Below are 18,136 nucleotides of genomic sequence, written 5' to 3'. Positions count from 1 at the left end.
ATGGTCTAGTTGGGCACATGAGCGGTGCAGGCTTGGAGGACCGAAGGGCCTGTTCCTGTGCTGTATTGTTCTTTGTTCTTTAATAGAGGCATACAAGATGATCAGAGGATTAGATCGGGTGGATAGTGAGAGCCTTGTTCCGCTGATGGGACATAGCTTTAACTTGAGGGGTGATAGATATAGGACAGATGTCAGAGGTAGGTTCTTCACTCAGAGAGTGGTAAGGGCGTGGAATGCCCTGCCTGCAGCAGTAGTGGACTCACCAACATTAAGGGCATTTAAATGGTCATTGGATAAACATATGGATGATATTGGAATACTGTAGGTTAGATGGGCTTTAGATTGGTTTCACTGGTCGGCACAACATCGAGGGCCGAAGGGCCTGTACTGTGCTGTAATGTTCTATGTTCTCTGATACATTGGCGATTTAAGTGCTCATCCAGATGCTTCTTAAACATTGTGAGAGTCCCTGCCTCCACCACCCTCTCTGGCTTCGCATTCCATAATTCCACCACCCTCTGGGTGAAAATTCTTTTCTTAGATCCCCTCTAAAACTACTTACTCCTTGCCTTAAACCTATGCCTTCTGGTCTTACATCTCTGCCATGGGGAAATGATTTTTGCAATCTACCCTATCTACGTCTCTTAGAATTTTGTATACCTGTATCAGATCCCTCCCCAGCCTCCTCTGCTCCAGGGAAAACAAACCCAGCCTATCCAGTCTCTCCTCATAGCAGAAATATTCCATCCCAGGCAACATCCTGGTGAACCTCCTTTGCACTCTCTCCAGTGCAATCATGTCCTTCCGATAAGGAGATTACTGCTGTACACAGCACTCTAGATTTGTAACCTCCCTACTTTTGTACTCAATTCTCCTTGCAATAAATGGCAATATTAGCTTTCCCAATTACTTGCTGTACCTGTATCCCAGCGTTTTGTGATACATGCACTAGGGCACCCAGGTCTGTGCTCCTCAGGGCTCTGCAAATATGTCACCATTTAGATAATGTGCTTTTTGTATTCTTCATGCCAAAATGGACAATTTCACATTTTCTCACATAATATTCCATTTGCCAGATCTCTGTCAACTCAATTAACCTATCTATGACCCTTTGTAGCCTCCCAAAGTCCTCTTCAGAACTTACTTTCCTACCTATCTTTCTGTCATAAGCAAGTTTAGCAACCATATCTTCGGTCCTGTCATCCAAGTCATTTATATAAATTGTAAAAAGCACTGTGGCACAGCACTTGTTACATCTAGCCAACGAAAAAAGAACCATTTATGCCTACCCGCTGTTTCCTCTTAGCTAGCCAATCTTCTATCCACTTTACCTCCTACACCATGAGCTTTTATTTTCCATAATAATAGCCTTTAATGTGGCACTTGATTAAATGCTTTCTGCAATCTAAGTACAGTTCATCCACCAGTTCCTTTTTATCCAAAGCACATGGTACTTCTTCAAAGAACTCCAATAAATTGATGAAACAGTGATGACTTCCTTTTCACAAAACCATGTTGATTCTGCCTGATTACCTTGATTTTTTCCAAGTGCCCTGCTACAACATCTTTAATAATAGTTTCTAACATTTTCTGTAAGACAGATGTTAAACTATCTGGCCCTTAGCTTCCTGTTTTTGTCTCCCTTCCTTTTTAAATAGAAAAGTTACATTTACTATTTTCCAATTTAATGGGACCTTCCTCGAATCTGGAAATTTTGGAAAATTAAAACCAACACATCATAGAAACATAGAAAAACTACAGCACAAACAGGCCCTTCGGCCCACAAGTTGTGCCGAACACATCCCTACCTTCTAGACCTACCTATAACACTCCATCCTATTAAGCTCCATGTACTCATCCAGGAGTCTCTTAAAAGACCCTATTGAGTTCGCCTCCACCACCACTGACGGCAGCTGATTCCACTCGTCCACCATCCTCTGTGTGAAAAACTTACCCCTAACATTTCCCCTGTACCTACCCCCCAGCACCTTAAACCTGTGTCCTCTCGTAGCAGCCATTTCCACCCTGGGAAAAAGCCTCTGAGAGTCTACCCGATCTATGCCTCTCAACATCTTATACACCTCTATTAGGTCTCCTCTCATCCTACGTCTCTCCAAGGAGAAAAGACCGAGCTCCCTCAGCCTATCCTCATAAGGCATGCCACTCAATCCAGGCAACATCCTTGTAAATCTCCTCTGCACCCTTTCAATCTTTTCCACATCCTTCCTGTAATGAGGCAACCAGAACTGAGCACAGTACTCCAAGTGGGGTCTGACGAGGGTCTTATATAGCTGCATCATGATCCCCGGGCTCCTAAACTCAATCCCTCGATTGATAAAGGCCAGCACACCATACGCCTTCTTAACCACCTCCTCCACCTGTGGGGCCGATTTTAGAGTCCTATGGACCCGGACCCCAAGGTCCTTCTGATCCTCTACAGTACTAAGAGTCTTTCCCTTTATATTGTACATCGACTATCAGGAGAATTGATAGGCAAAAGGATCTGGGTGTACAGGTACACAGGTCACTGAAAGTGACAACGCAGGTGGAGAAGATAGTCAAGAAGGCATACGGCATGCTTGCCTTCATCGGCCGGGGTATTGAGTTTAAAAATTGGCAAGTCATGTTGCAGCTTTATAGAATCTTAGTGAGGCCACACTTGGAATATAGTGTTCAATTCTGGTCGCCACAGTACCAGAAGGATGTGGAGACTTTGGAGAAAAGATTTACCAGGATGTTGCCTGGCATGAAGGGCATTAGCTATGAGGAGAGGTTGGAGAAACTTGGTTTGTTCTCACTGGAACGACGGAGGTTGAGGGGCAACCTGATAGAAGTCTACAAGATTATGAGGGCCATGGACACATTGGATAGTCAGAAGCTTTTCCCAGGGTGGAATAGTCAATTATTAGGGGGCATAAGTTTAAGGTGCAATCAGGAAAGGGTTAAAGGAGATGTTCGAGGCAAGTTTTTTTACACAGAGAGTAGTGGGTGCCTGGAACTCGTTGCCAGGGGAGGTAGTGGAAGCGGATACGATAGTGACTTTTAAGGGGCGTCTGGACAAATACATGAATAGGATGGGAACGGAGGGATATGATCCCCGGAAGGGTAGGGGGTTTTAGTTAAGTCAGGCAGCATGGTCGGTGCAGGCTAGGAGGGCTGAAGGGCTTGTTCCTGTGCTGTAATTTTCTTTATTCTTTGTCTTTGTTCTATCTCACTATCCACTTCTGTTAAGACCCGAGAGTGAAGTCCATCAGGACCAGGATCATTATCAGCCCGCAGACCCGACAGTTTGCACCATAACACTTCCCTGGTGATTATAATTTTCTTGAGTCCCACCCTCTCTTTCAGTTCCTGATTTACTTCCAAATATGGAATTTTGCTCGTATCCCCTAGAGTGAAAAATCTGTTCAATTCATCTGCCATCTCCTTATTTTCCATTATTAATTCCCCAGACTCACTTTCTACAAGAAAACACTCACTTTATTAACTTTCTTTTTAAAATATCTATCGAAACTCTTAATATCTGTCTTTATATTTCTACCACCTTCCTCTCATACTCTAATATTTCTCTCCTTATTAAACTGTTTCTCTCAATGTTCCAAAAATCTTTGCACAATTAGATGCTTTTCTCTTTAAGTTTGATACTATCCTTGAATTTTTTTGTTAAGCTGAAGTGGTGGGTCCTCTGCTTGGAATTTATTTTTTCTCTCTAGAATGTATCTATTCTGTGAATTCTGAAATATCCCCTTAAATATCTGCCCCTGCATCCCAATGACCTCTCCCTTAACTTATTTTGCAAGTTCACTATAGCTAGCTCTGCTTTCATGCCCTCATAACTGCCCTCACTTAGGTTGAAAATACAAGTTTTAGACCCACTCTTTTCTTCCTCAGACTGAATGTAAAATTCAATCGTAATACAATCATTAATACCTGGGGTACCTTCACTATGGGCTCATGAATTAATCCTATTTCATTGAACAATACCAGGTCTAGTATAACCTGCTCTCTGGTTGATGCCAGAATGTGCTGCTCCAAGAAACTATCTCAAAAACATCCTATGAATTCCTCACTCTGCTACCTTTACCCAACTGATTTTTCCAGTCTATATGTCGATTAAAACCCCCCATGATTATCACTTCACCTGCCTGATAAGCTCCTGTTATTTCTGCCTTTACTCCTTGTCCTAAAATTTGTGCTGGAATTTTGCAGCTGTTCATATCAGTGGGATCTTATGGTCCCGCCCCACGGTGCACCCCTACCACGGGATTCCCGGTGGTGAGGGGTGCGTTCAATGGGAAACCCCGTTGATAACGGAGGGACTATAACATCCCAGTGCCAGTGAGTGGTGCACCACTTCCTCCTGCTGCTGTAAAACACACAAGAAATAAAAGCAGGAGTAGGACACCAGACTCTTCAAGCTTGCTCTGCCGTTCAATATTCAATACCTTTTCTGTGCCATTTCCCAATGCCCTCTATTGTTCGATCTATCGAATATTTATCCACCTCAGTGATCCAACCTCCACTACCTTTTGGGGCAGAGAATTCCAGAGATTCACCACCCTCTGCAAGAAGAAATTTCTACGCACCTCAGTTTTAAATGACCGGCCCTTTATCTAGCTGTCTCCCCTTGTTCGAGACTCTGTCACTGGTGAAATCTTCTCACTATCTACTCTGTCAAGCCCTTCCACCTATCTTCATATCATTGACAAATTTGCAAACCTTACATTCTGTTTCTTCCTCCAGGTCAATAATATAAATAGTGAACAATTGCAGACTATGAATTGATCCTAGCTGTTTTCCACTGATTACATCTTTCCACTCTGTAAAAGACCCATTCATTCCAACTCCTTTTCTATGTGACTGCCAGTTTTGAATCCATGCTAACACACTTCCTCCAATGACTTATCTAAATAGGCTAATCTGGTTCCAGCCCAGTCAGGCCTTGAAGCAAGACCTCATTCCGCAGTTTACCTGTATCACTGATACCAACATTTGCCACGATCTCCAACTCATCACCCTTCCCTTCAGGATGCCCTGCGGCCGTTCAGAGACATACCTGATCCTGGCACCAGGGAGGCAACATTCCATCCTGGAGTCACATCTACGGCCACTGAAACTTCCACCCTAACTCCCTGAATTTCTGCCTTACATCCCCATCCCTTTTCCTACCTATGTCTGTTTACTTGAGCGATGGAAAGGAATAGGTACATACCGAAGGGCAAGAGTTGTAGCTGGGGGAAAGGAAATCATGATGCGATTAGGCGAGATTTAGGATGCATAGGTTGGGGAAGGAAACTGCAGGGGATGGGCACAATTGAAATGTGGAGCTTGTTCAAGGAACAGCTACTGGGTGTCCTTGATAAGTATGTACCTGTCAGGCAGGGAGGAAGTGGTCGAGTGAGGGAACGTGGTTTACTAAAGAAGTTGAATCCCTTGTGAAGGGGAAGGAGACTTATGTAAAGATGAGACGTGAGGCTCAGTTAGGGCGCTTGAGAGTTACAAGTTAACCAGGAAGGACCTAAAGAGAGAGTTAAGAAGAGCCAGGAGGAGACATGAGAAGTCTTTGGCAGGTAGGATCAAGGAAAACCCTAAAGCTTTCTATAGGTATGTCAGGAATAAAAGAATGACTAGGATAAGATTACGGCCAGTCAAGGACAGTAGTGGGAAGTTGTGCGTGGAGCCTGAAGAGATAGGAGAGGTGCTAAATTAATATTTTTCGTCAGTATTCACGCAGGAAAAAGACAATGTTGTCGAGGAGAATACTGAGATACAGGCTATTGGACTAGATGAGATTGAGGTTAATAAGGAGGAGGTGTTAGCAATTCTGGAAAGTGTGAAAATAGATAAGTCCTCTGGGCCGGATGGGATTTATCCCAGGATTCTCTGGGAGGCTAGGGAGGAGATTGCAGAGCCTTTGGCTTTGATCTTTATGTCGTCATTGTCTACAGGAATAGTGCCAGAAGACTGGAGGATAGCAAATGTTGTCCCCTTGTTCAAGAAGGGGAGTAGAGACAACCCTGGTAATTATAGACCAGTAGCCTTACTTCTGTTGTGGGCAAAGTTTTGGAAAGGATTATAAGAGATAGGATTTCTAATCATCCAGAAAGGAATAATTTGATTAGGGATAGTCAACACGGTTTTGTGAAGGGTAGGTCGTGCCTCACAAATCTTATTGAGTTCTTTGAGAAGGTGACCAAAGAGGTGGATGAGGGTAAAACAGTTGATGTGGTGTATATGGATTTCAGTAAAGCGTTTGATATGGTTCCCCACAGTAAGCTATTGCAGAAGATATGGAGGCATGGGGATTGAGGGTGATTTAACGGTTTGGATCAGGAATTGGCTAGCTGTAAGCTGTAAGACAGAGGGTAGCGGTCGAAGGGTCTTTTTCCGGCTGGAGGTCTGTGACCAGTGGTGTTCATATATATATATATATATATATATATATATATATATAAATAAATGATTTGGAAGAAGGTGTAACTGCCGTTATCAGCAAGTTTGCGGATGACACGAAGATGGCCGGACTTGCGGATAGCAATGAGCATTGTCGGGCAATAGAGCAAGATATAGATAGGCTGGAAAATTGGGCGGAGAGGTGGCAGATGGAATTTAATCCGGATCAATGCGAAGTGATGCATTTTGGAAGAAATAATGTAGGGAGGAGTTATACAATAAATGGCAGAGCCATCAAGAGTATAGAAACACAGAGGGACCTAGGTGTGCAAGTCCACAAATCCTTGAAGGTGGCAACACAGGCATATGGTATGCTTGCCTTTATAGGACGGGGTATAGAGTATAAAAGCTGGAGTCTGATGATGCAGCTGTATAGAACGCTGGTTAGGCCACATTTGGAGAATTTCACAGTTCTGGTCGCCGCACTACCAGAAGGACGTGGAGGCGTTAGAGAGAGTGCAGCGAAGGTTTACCAGGATGTTGCCTGGTATGGAGGGTCTTAGCTATGAGGAGAGATTGGGTAAACTGGGGTTGTTCTCCCTGGAAAGACGGAGAATGAGGGGAGATCTAATAGAGGTGTACAAGATTATGAAGGGGATAGATAGGGTGAACGGTGAGAAGCTTTTTCCCAGATCAGAAGTGACGATCACGAGGGGTCACGGGCTCAAGGTGAGAGGGGCGAAGTATAACTCAGATATTAGAGGGATGTTTTTTACACAGAGGGTGGTGGGGGCCTGGAATGCGTTGCCAAGTAGGGTGGTGGAGGCAGACACGCTGACATCGTTTAAGACTTACCTGGATCATCACATGAGCAGCCTGGGAATGGAGGGATACAAACGATTGGTCTAGTTGGACCAAGGAGCGGCACAGGCTTGGAGGGCTGAAGGGCCTGTTTCCTGTGCTGTACTGTTCTTTGTAAGAAGACAGAGGGTGTGGTTGATGGGAAATGTTCATCCTGGAGTTCAGTAACTAGTGGTATACCGCAAGGATCTGTTTTGCGGCCACTGCTGTTTGTCATTTTTATAAATGACCTGGATGAGGGCGTAGAAGGGTGGGTTCGTAAATTTGCGGATGATACTAAAGTCGGTGGAGTTGTGGACAGTGCGGAAGGTTGTTGCAGGTTTCAGAGGGACATAGATAAGCTGCAGTGCTGGGCTGAGAGGTGGCAAATGGAGTTCCATGCAGAAAAGTGTGAGGTGATTCACTTTGGAAGGAATACAGAGTACTGGGCTAATGGCAAGATACTTGGTAGTGTGGAAGAAAAGAGAGATCTTGGTGTCCATGTGCATAGATCCCTGAAAGTTGGCACCCAGGTTGATAGGGTTGTTAAGGCGGCGTACGGTGTGTTAGCTTTTCTTGGTAGAGGGATTGAGTTTCGGAGCCAGGAGGTCATGCTGCAACTGTACAAAACTCTGGTGTGGCCGCATTTGGAGTATTGCGTACAGTTCTGGTCGCTGTATTATATGAAGGATGTGGATGCATTGGAAAGGGTGCAGAGGAGATTAAAGGATGTTGCCTGGTATGGAAAGAAGGTCTTATGTGGAAAGGCTGAGGGACTTGATGTTGTTTTCGTTCGAGAAAAGAAGGTTAAGAGGTGACTTAATAGAGGCATACAAGATGATCAGAGGAATAGATAGGGTGGATAGTGAGAGCCTTTTTCCTCAGATGGTGCTAGCTAGCACGAGGGGACATAGCTTTAAATTGAGGGGTGATAGATATAGGACAGATGTCAGAGGTAGGTTCTTCACTCAGAGAGTAGTAAGGGCATGGAATGTCCTGCCTGCAGCAGCAGTGGACTCGCCAACATTAAGGGCATTTAAATGGTCATTGGATAAACATATGGATGATATTGGAATACTGTAGGTTAGATGGGCTTTAGATTGGTTTCACTGGTCGGCGCAACATCGAGGGCCGAAGGGCCTGTACTGCGCTGTAATGTTCTATGTTCTATGTTCTATGATCACTATTGCTCTTCCTTTCTTCTTCCTCCCACCCTCCACAGTGTAATGCCAGAAGCTTGGCTCTGTCTGCACTTCTCCGAGGTGCGTCAGCTTCCAAAATGGAATACCCGTTATTTAGCAGGAGCCCAGACACCTGAACTACCTGCCTGTTCTTTCAGGACTGTTTGGAGGTGACCCAGAATCTAATCCCCTCAACTGTGGTGCGATCACTTCTCTAAACGTGCTATCCACGTAACTCTCAGGCTCGCGAATGCGCTCCAAAACAGGACATATAAAGACACAAACTCAATTTACAAGATAATGGTTGGACTGTGAGCCTTTACAGGTAATCAAGTATTGATTACCTGTAAAGACTCAACGGTGTACTCGATACTGTAAAGTATCCGCTTCCACTACTTGATCAAGTAGTGGAAGCGGATACGTTAGTGACTTTTAAGGGGCATCTTGACAAGTACATGAATAGGATGGGAATAGAGGGATATGGTCCCCGGAAGGGTTGGGGGTTTTAGTTAAGTCGGACAGCATGGTCGGTGCAGGCTTGGAGGGCCGAAGGGCCTGTTCCTGTGCTGTAATTTTCTTTGTTCTTTGAGTTTGTGTCTTTATATGCTCTGTTTGTGAACACAAGTCCTCACTCACCTGAGGAAGGAGCCTGAGACTCCGAAAGCTTGTGCTGCCAAATAAACCTGTTGGACTTTAACCTGGTGTTGTGAGACTTCTTACATAACATTGAATACAGGAGTTGGGACGTCTTGTTGAAATCGTACAAGACATTAGTAAGGCCACACTTGGAATACTGTGTACAGTTCTGGTCACCCTATTATAGAAAGGATATTATTAAACTAGAAAGAGTGCAGAAATGATTTACTAGGATGCTACTGGGACTTGATGATTTGAGTTATAAGGAGAGGCTGGCTAGATTTGGACTTTGTTCCCTGGAGCATAGGAGGCTTAGTGGTGATATTGTAGAGGTTTATAAAATAATGAGGGGCATAGATCATCTAGGTAGGCAACATCTTTTCCCAAAGGTAGGAGAGTTTAAAACTAGAGGGCATAGGTTAAGATGGGAGAGGAGAGATCCAAATGGGTCTAGAGGGGCAAAATTTTCATTCAGAAAATGGAATGTGTCTGGAACGAGCTACCAGAGGTAGTAGTAGAGGCGGGTACAATTTTGTCTTTTAAAAAGCATTTAGACAGTTGCATGGGTAAAATGGGTATAGAGGGATATGGGTCAAATGCAAGCAATTGGGACTAGCTTAGTGGTAAAAACTGGACAGCGTGGACAAGTTGGGCCGAAGGGCCTGTTTCTATGTCTCTATGACTTTTGGTTCAGTGCTCTCTACTCCCCGAAGGTGAGTTCTCCCCAAACTAGTTTGTAAATGGTTGGCGCCCGAACCCTGTGGCACCCCACTAGTTACATTTTGCTGTCTATAAAAAGATCCATACATCCTGACTCTATGCTTTCTGTGGCTCGCCAATCTTCTATTCAAGCTAATATATTACCCCTAATCATATGAGAACTAGCCTTTTGTGTGGCACCTTATCAACTGCCTTCTGGAAGTCTGGATATATTACATCTACAGGATTCCCATTATCCACCTTGTTTGTTACATCTTTGAAGAACTCAAGGAAATTAGTCAAACCTGATTCATCCTTCATAAAACCATGCTGACCCCAATAGATTGCATTTTGACTTTCTCAATGTTCGCTTATTACTTCCTTAATAATGGATTCTAATAATTTCCCAATGACAGGTGTTAAACTAATTGGCTTATTGTTTCCTACATTTCTTCCCCCCCCTTTTTTGAATAAGGGTGTAATATTAGCATTTTGCAATCCACCAAAATCTTTCCCGCATCCTGGGAAATTTGGAATATTGTAACCAATGGATCTCCAATGTGGAAGACCCTAGGATGTAGGCCATCAGGCCCTGGGGACTTGCCTGCCTTTAATCCCAATAGTTTGCTCAATACTTTTTCCCTATTGATGATGATTGTTTTAAGTTCCGCCCTTTCTATAACCCCTGTATTTTCTGTTACTATTGTGGTAATACTCGTGTCCTTCACCAAGTAAACCGAGGCAGAATATTGTTTTAGTGTCTCAACCATTTCTGTGTTCCCCACTATTAACACCCAGCCTCATCTTCCAAGGAACCAACTTTCACTTTAGCTACTCTCTTCCACTTTGTATACTTATAGAAGGTTTTGTTATCCATCTTTATATTTTGTGCTAGTTTTCTTTCATAATTTACCTTTGCTTTTTTGTTCCTTTTTTAATGACCCTTTGTTGATCTTTTAAAGTTTCCCAATCTTTCAGTGTGCCACTGGCCTTTGCAATACGATACGCCTTAGTTTTTGTCTTTATGTTATCCTTAACATAAATGGCAAATGGAGTTTAACCCTGATAAATGTGAGGTGATTCATTTTGGTAGGACTAATTTAAATGTGGATTACAGGGTCAGAGGTAGGGTTCTGAAGACTGTGGAGGAACAGAGAGATCTTGGGGTTCATATCCACAGATCTCTAAAGGTTGCCACTCAAGTGGATAGAGCTGTGAAGAAGGCCTATAGTGTGTTAGCTTTTATTAACAGGGGGTTGGAGTTTCAGAGCCGTGGGGTTATGCTGCAACTGTACAGGACCTTGGTGAGACCACATTTGGAATATTGTGTGCAGTTCTGGTCACCTCACCATAAGAAGGATGTGGAAGCGCTGGAAAGAGTGCAGAGGAGATTTACCAGGATGCTGCCTGGTTTGGAGGGTAGGTCTTATGAGGAAAGGTTGAGGGAGCTAGGGCTGTTCTCTCTGGAGCGGAGGAGGCTGAGGGGAGACTTAATAGAGGTTTATAAAATGATGAAGGGGATAGATAGAGTGAACGTTCAAAGACTATTTCCTCGGGTGGATGGAGCTATTACAAGGGGGCATAACTATAGGGTTCGTGGTGGGAGATATAGGAAGGATATCAGAGGTAGGTTCTTTACGCAGAGAGTGGTTGGGGTGTGGAATGGACTGCCTGCAGTGATAGTGGAGTCAGACACTTTAGGAACATTTAAGCGGTTATTGGATAGGCACATGGAGCACACCAGGATGATAGGGAGTGGGATAGCTTGATCTTGGTTTCAGATAAAGCTCGGCACAACATCGTGGGCCGAAGGGCCTGTTCTGTGCTGTACTGTTCTATGTTCTATGTTTAACGTGTTATCCTTACTTAGCTACGGAAATCTTTCCCCCCTCTTAGCACCTTTCCTCTGGAATGTATTTTCGGTGGAGAACTTGAAGATCTCTCTAAATATCTGCCCCTATTCATTAACTGTCCTATCTTTCAGTCTTCCTACCCAGCCCACTAGGGTCAAACCTGTCCTCATGCCCATGTAATTCCCTTTGTTTGACACCATATACTAGTGTGAGGTGATTCATTTTGGTAGGACAAATTTAAATGTGGATTACAGGGTCAAAGGTAGGGTTCTGAAGACTGGAGGAACAGAGAGATCTTGCGGTCCATATCCACAGATCTCCAAAGGTTGCCACTCAAGTGGACAGAGCTGTGAAGAAGGCCTAAAGTGTGTTAGCTTTTATGAACAGGGGGTTGGAGTTTAAGACCCGTGGGGTTATTCTGCAACTGTACAGGACCTTGGTGAGACCACATTTGGAATAGTGTGTGCAGTTCTGGTCACCTCATTATAAGAAGGATGTGGAAGCGCTGGAAAAAGTGCAAAGGAGATTTACCAGGATGCTGCCTGGTTTGGAGGGTAGGTCTTATGAGGAAAGGTTGAGTGAGCTGGGGCTGTTCTCTCTGGAGCGGAGGAGGTTGAGGTTGAGGGGAGACTTAATAGAGGTTTATAAAATGATGAAGGGGATAGATAGAGTGAATGTTCAAAGACTATTTCCTCGGGTGGATGGAGACTGACAAATCCCCAGGGCCTGATGGAATCTATCCAAGGCTGCTCAGGGAGACGAGAGATGAAATCGTGGGCCTCTAACGCAAATCTTTGTCTCGTCACTGGACACAGGTGAGGTCACAGAGGATTGGAGGGTAGCTAATGTGGTCCCGTTATTTAAGAAGGGTAGGAAGGAGAACCTGGGAAATTATAGGCCGGTGAGCTTGACGTCCGTGGTGGGGAAGTTGTTGGAGAGGATTCTTAGAGATAGGATGTATGCGCATTTAGAAAGGAATAAACTCATTAATGATAGTCAGCATGGTTTTGTGAGAGGGAGGTCATGCCTCACTAACCTGGTGGAGTTTTTTGAAGAAGTGACTAGAATGGTTGGCGAGGGAAGGGCCGTGGATGTCGTTTATATGGACTTTAGTAAAGCGTTTGACAAAGTCCCTCATGGTAGGTTGGTGCGAAAGGTTGGATCTCATGGGATAAAGGGGGAGGTGGCTAGATGGGTGGAGAACTGGCTTGGTCACAGAAGACAGAGGGTGGTAATGGAAGGGTCTTTTTCCGGCTGGATGCCTGTGACTAGTGGTGTTCCGCAGGGCTCTGTATTGGGACCTCTGCTGTTTTTGATTTATATAAACGATCTGGAAGGAGGTGTAACTGGGGTGATCAGTAAGTTTGCGGACGACACGAAAATGGCTAGACTTGCAGATAGTGAGGAACATTGTCAGAGGCTACAGAAGGATATAGATAGGCTGGAAATTTGGGCAAAGAAATGGCAGATGGAGTTCAATCCAGATAAATGCGAAGTGATGCATTATGGCACAACCATAAAGGGTGTAGATACGCAGAGGGACCTGGGTGCGCAAATCCACAGATCCTTGAAGGTGACGTCACAGGTGGAGAAGGTAGTGAATAAGGCATATGGCATGCTTGCCTTTATAGGACGGGGCATAGAGTATAAAAGTTGGGGTCTGATGTTGCAGTTGTATAGAACGTTGGTTCGGCCGCATTTGGAATACTGCGCCCAGTTCTGGTCGCCACACTACCAGAAGGACGTGGAGGCTTTAGAGAGAGTGCAGAGGAGGTTTCCAGGATGTTGCCTGATATGGAAGGGCTTAGTTATGAGGAGGGATTGGGTAAACTGGGGTTGTTCTCACTGGAAAGACAGAGGATGAGGGGTGACCCAATAGAGGTGTATAAAATTATGAAAGGCATAGATAGGGTGAACGGTGGGAAGCTTTTTCCCAGGTCAGTGGTGACGTTCACGAGGGGTCATAGGTTCAAGGTGAGGAGGGGGAGGTTTAACACGGATATCAGAAGGACGTATTTTACACAGAGGGTGGTGGGGGCTTGGAATGCGCTGCCGGGCAAGGTGGTGGAGGCGGACACACTGGGAATGTTTAAGACTTATCTAGATAGTCACATGAATGGAGTGGGAATGGAGGGATACAAAAGAATGGCCTAGTTTGGACCAGGGGGCGGCGCTGGTTTGGAGGGCCGAAGGGCCTGTTCCTGTGCTGTATTGTTCTTTGTTCTTATATCATTTCTCACTGCAGTACTGATAGTTTCTGCCTCTGCAGAATGCCAATTTCTTCGGTTCATTTGTGTTTTCCACAAGACAGGTAATTCCATCATTCAATTGGATTTCTAAAGAATTCCCATTAATTTCTCTGGTGAGAGAAGAGGTAATTGGTAGCATGGTGGCACAATGGTTAGCACTGCTGCTTCACAGCGCCAGGGACCCAGGTTTGATTCCGGCCATGGGTTACTGTCCTTGGGTTCAATCACACTATGGCAGCTGGTGGAATTTAAATTCAATTAATGAATCTGGAATATAAAGCTGGTCTCAGTAATGGTAACAGTGAAACAATCATCAATTGTTGTAAAAGCCCATCAGGTTTACTTTAGGAAGGGAAATCTGTAGTCCTTACCTGGTCTGGCATACATGTGATCCCAGACCTACCGCAATGTGGTTGATTCTTAACTGCCCTTTGAAATATTAAGTTCAAGGGCAGTTGTGGTAATTCCATCATTAAGTGGTACTGATCCACGTCAGATCAGCCATGATCTTATTGAATGGCGGGGCAGGCTCGAGGGGCTAGATGGCCTACTCCTGCTCCTATTTCTTATGTTCTTATGTTCTTAAAAAACATTTGGCCAAATTTTGGTCACTCCTATGAATCTTTCATTCTTTGTTCCTATATTTTGTTCATCCTTACACTCAACTTATTTTTACATTACTTGTGCTATGTAAATATATAGTATTACTCTTAATTGTGCACCTATGATATTACTTTGTTTTCTGTAATCAAACTATCAAATATTGATAATAGGGTGTCCTCCTGAAACATCCTGAGATTCTGACCACTTTCTGCTCCAATTCCAGTGGCAGGCAATATCCCTGACGGTGATTGAAAGAGTTCAAATTGCAGCTGCGATCCTGGGTTCCTTGTTCCTCATCGCAAGCATTTCCTGGCTCATTTGGTCAACAATCAGCCCATCAGCAAAGTGGCAGAGACAGGACTTGCTCTTCCAGATCTGCTATGGAATGTATGGATTTATGGACATTGTCTGCATTGGTAGGTCCTCATTTCTGAGTCTCTACATAAACATGAGTGGAACAGATGGAACAAAAGGGTTTAGTATGAAAGTAATGTGAGTGCTGAACTTTTATCTCATAACAATATCTGAATCCATTGGGTGTAAGAAGGAAACGTGAAGTGAATTTAAGTGTTCTCAATCCAAGTCCCTGGTGAACATTAACCAAGGGAACAAAACTACCCGTAATTAACAGTCACTATCATAAAGGGCACTGGAAGGTCACAACTATCGCTCATCATGAATTACCCTGAAGCTTTGATGCGGAGATGCCAGCGTTGGGATGGGGTGGGCACAGCAAGAAGTCTCACAACACCAGGTTAAAGTCCAACAGGTTTATTTGGAATCACGAGCTTTCCTTCACCTGATGAAGGAGCAACGCTCCAAAAGCTCGTGATTCCAAATAAACCTGTAGGGCTTTAACCTGGCCTGTGAGACTTCTTACTGTGCCCTGAAAGCTTCTCACTATATTTCAAAGGGCATTAAAAATCAAATATAATTCAGGAGTTAAAGTTATCAGCCAGACTCAGTATCAAGGATATTTCTTCTCTGAAGGGTGAACGAGTTAGGTTTATGTTAGAATCCAGGAGGCTTGTGTGTGTATATTTTTTATATATAGCTCGAATTGTAGCATGACTACTTCACAAATGAGAGTTATTTAGGCAGTTGAGCTTGTTCCGATTCTGCGAAAGGAATTCAATTAATTCCACTCATCAGCCCTTGCCCTGTAGCTCTGCGTTTTTCCTTTTCAGATAAAATTCTTTTTCAAACCCAATAGTGAATCTGTAGTTAACACACTCTCAGGGAATGCATTCCAGATCCTAATTGCTCATTGTATAAAAATGTTTTTCCTTCTTTTGCCTTGAGTTCTTAAACCATTCACCTTAAATCAAAGTCCTCTTGTTCTTGATCCTTCCACCAATGAGAAAGGTTTCTTCCTATCTATTCTGATCAGATCCCTCATGATTTTCAACAACACCATCAAATCTCATCTCAACTTTCTCTTCTCTAAGGAGAACAGTTCCAGCTTCTCCAATCCATCCACATAACCCTCATCCTGAAAACATTATTGGAAATCTTTATGGCATTCTCTCTAATGCCTTCACATTCTTCCTAATTTGTGATGCCCAGAATTGAGTTTAATATTCTAGTTGAGATGAATTAGGGTTTAATAAAGGCTCATTATAAGACTAGATGAAATAGGAACAGGAGTAGGTTGGTCAATAAGATCATGGATGATCTGATATTCCTCATGTCCACTTCCTGTAACCCTTGATTCTGACCCCAAGAACTCCACAGCTCTCTGTGGCATGGAGTTCAAAGACTTACAACCCATGAGAGAAGGAATTGCTCCTAATCTCAGTCTTATATGGTGCCCCTTTATTCTAAGATGATGCCCTCTGATCTTAGACTCTCCCATGAGGGGAAACATCGTCTCAGCAGTCCAAGGACCATCCAAGTGAACCTTCTCTAAACTGCCTCCAATGAAATAACATCTTTCCTTAAAAATTGGGACCAAGGAAGTGCTCCAGATGTGGTCTTACCTGTACCTTGTACAGTTGCAGCAAGACTTCCCTACTCTTATACTCCAACCCCCTTGAAATAATGGCCAACATTCCATTAGCCTTCCTGATTACCTGCTGCACCTGTGTGCTAGCTTTCTGTGTTTTGTGCACAAGTACCACCAAGTCTCTTTGTGTTGCAGCTTTCTGCAGTTTTTCTCCATCCATACTAGGGGGAGGCGATGGCCTGATGGTATTATCGCTGGACTATTAATCCAGGAAAAACTCAGCTCACGTTCTGGGGACCCAGGTTCAAATTCCGCCACGGCAGATGGTGGAATTCAAATTCAATAAAAAAGATCTGGAATTAAGAATCTACTGATGACCATGCAATCATTGTCGATTGTCAGAAAAACCCATCTGGTTCACTTAATGTCCTTTAGGGAAGGAAATATGCCGTCCTTACCTGGTCTGGCCTACATGTGACTCCAGAGCCACAGAAATGTGGTTGACTCTCAACTGTCCTTCAAGGGCAACCAGGGATGGACAATAAATGCTGGCCAGCTCGTGATGCCCATGTCCCACGAATGAATTAAAAAAAACTTACTTAATCAATCAATATTTCTTTGTATATTACCGCGGTGCAGAGGGTAGACAACTTAGAGGGGTCATGTACTGAGTCGCTGTGGGTGGAACTCAGAAACAGGAAGGGTGCAGTCACTATGCTGGGGGTGTACTACAGACCACCCAACAGCCCACGGGAAGTGGAGGAAAGGATATGTCAGGAGATTCTGGATAGGTGCAGAAAACACAGGGTTGTTGTAGTGGGGGACTTTAATTTCCCTGGCACAGACTGGAAAGTGCTTAGAGCTGGGGGACCGGACGGGGAGGAATTTGTAAAATGCGTACTGGAAGGTTCTTTGGAACAGTATGTAGATAGCCCGACTAGAGAGGGGGCTATACTGGACCTAGTTCTGGGAAATGAGCCCGGTCAGGTCGTCAAAGTTTCGGTAGGGGAACATGTGGCAAATAGTGACCACAACTCTGTTAACTTTAGGATAGTAATGGACAAGGATGAGTGCTGTCCTACGGGCAGGGTGCTAAATTGGGGGAAGGCTGACTATAGCCGGATTAGGCAGGAATTGGTGGATGTTGATTGGGAGAGGATGTTCGAGGGTAAGTCCGCGTCTGGCATGTGGGAGTCTTTTAAGGAACTATTGATAAGGCTGCAGGATAGGCATGTGCCTGTAAAAAGGAAAGGTATGAAAGGTAGGATTCGAGAGCCGTGGATAACCAGGGAAACTGAGGATCTGATTAAAATGAAAAGGGAGGCGTACGTTAAGTCCAGGCAACTGAAAACAGATGGAGCTCTGGAGGAATACAGAGAGAGTAGGGAAGATCTCAAACGGGGAGTTAGAAGGGCAAAAAGAGGTCACGAGATGTTCTTGGCAGGCAGGATTAAGGAGAATCCTAAGGCATTCTATTCATACGTTAGGAACAAAAGAGTTGTCAGGGAGAAAATCGGACCTCTCAGGGACAAAGGAGGGGAATTATGCTTAGAACCCAAGGGAATAGGGGAGATCCTAAATGAATACTTTGCATCGGTATTCACGAAGGAGAGGGGCGTGTTAACCGGGAGTGTCTCGGAGGGAGGTGTTGACCCGTTAGAGAAAATCTCCATTACAAGAGACCATAAGACCATAAGACATAGGAGCGGAAGTAAGGCCATTCGGCCCATCGAGTCC

The 18,136-nt window shown here is 44.2% G+C and overlaps 1 protein-coding gene across 2 annotated transcripts in view; it reads left to right on the top strand.

The window, feature by feature from the left end:
* LOC144503455 (E3 ubiquitin-protein ligase MARCHF4-like) overlaps nt 1-18,136 on the top strand; it is a 118,090-nt gene that overhangs the window by 31,427 nt on the left and 68,527 nt on the right. For both annotated transcript variants that reach the window (XM_078227785.1, XM_078227786.1), the window contains exon 4: nt 14,678-14,870. In XM_078227785.1, coding sequence (XP_078083911.1) covers nt 14,678-14,870 — 193 coding nt within the window. The remainder of the gene's footprint in view (nt 1-14,677; nt 14,871-18,136) is intronic.

The sequence above is a fragment of the Mustelus asterias genome, chromosome 14, assembly GCF_964213995.1.
Source record: "Mustelus asterias chromosome 14, sMusAst1.hap1.1, whole genome shotgun sequence".
Classification (NCBI taxonomy): domain Eukaryota; kingdom Metazoa; phylum Chordata; class Chondrichthyes; order Carcharhiniformes; family Triakidae; genus Mustelus; species Mustelus asterias.
Note: the sequence above shows the minus strand (reverse complement) of the source record. Positions and strands in the feature narration are given on the sequence as shown.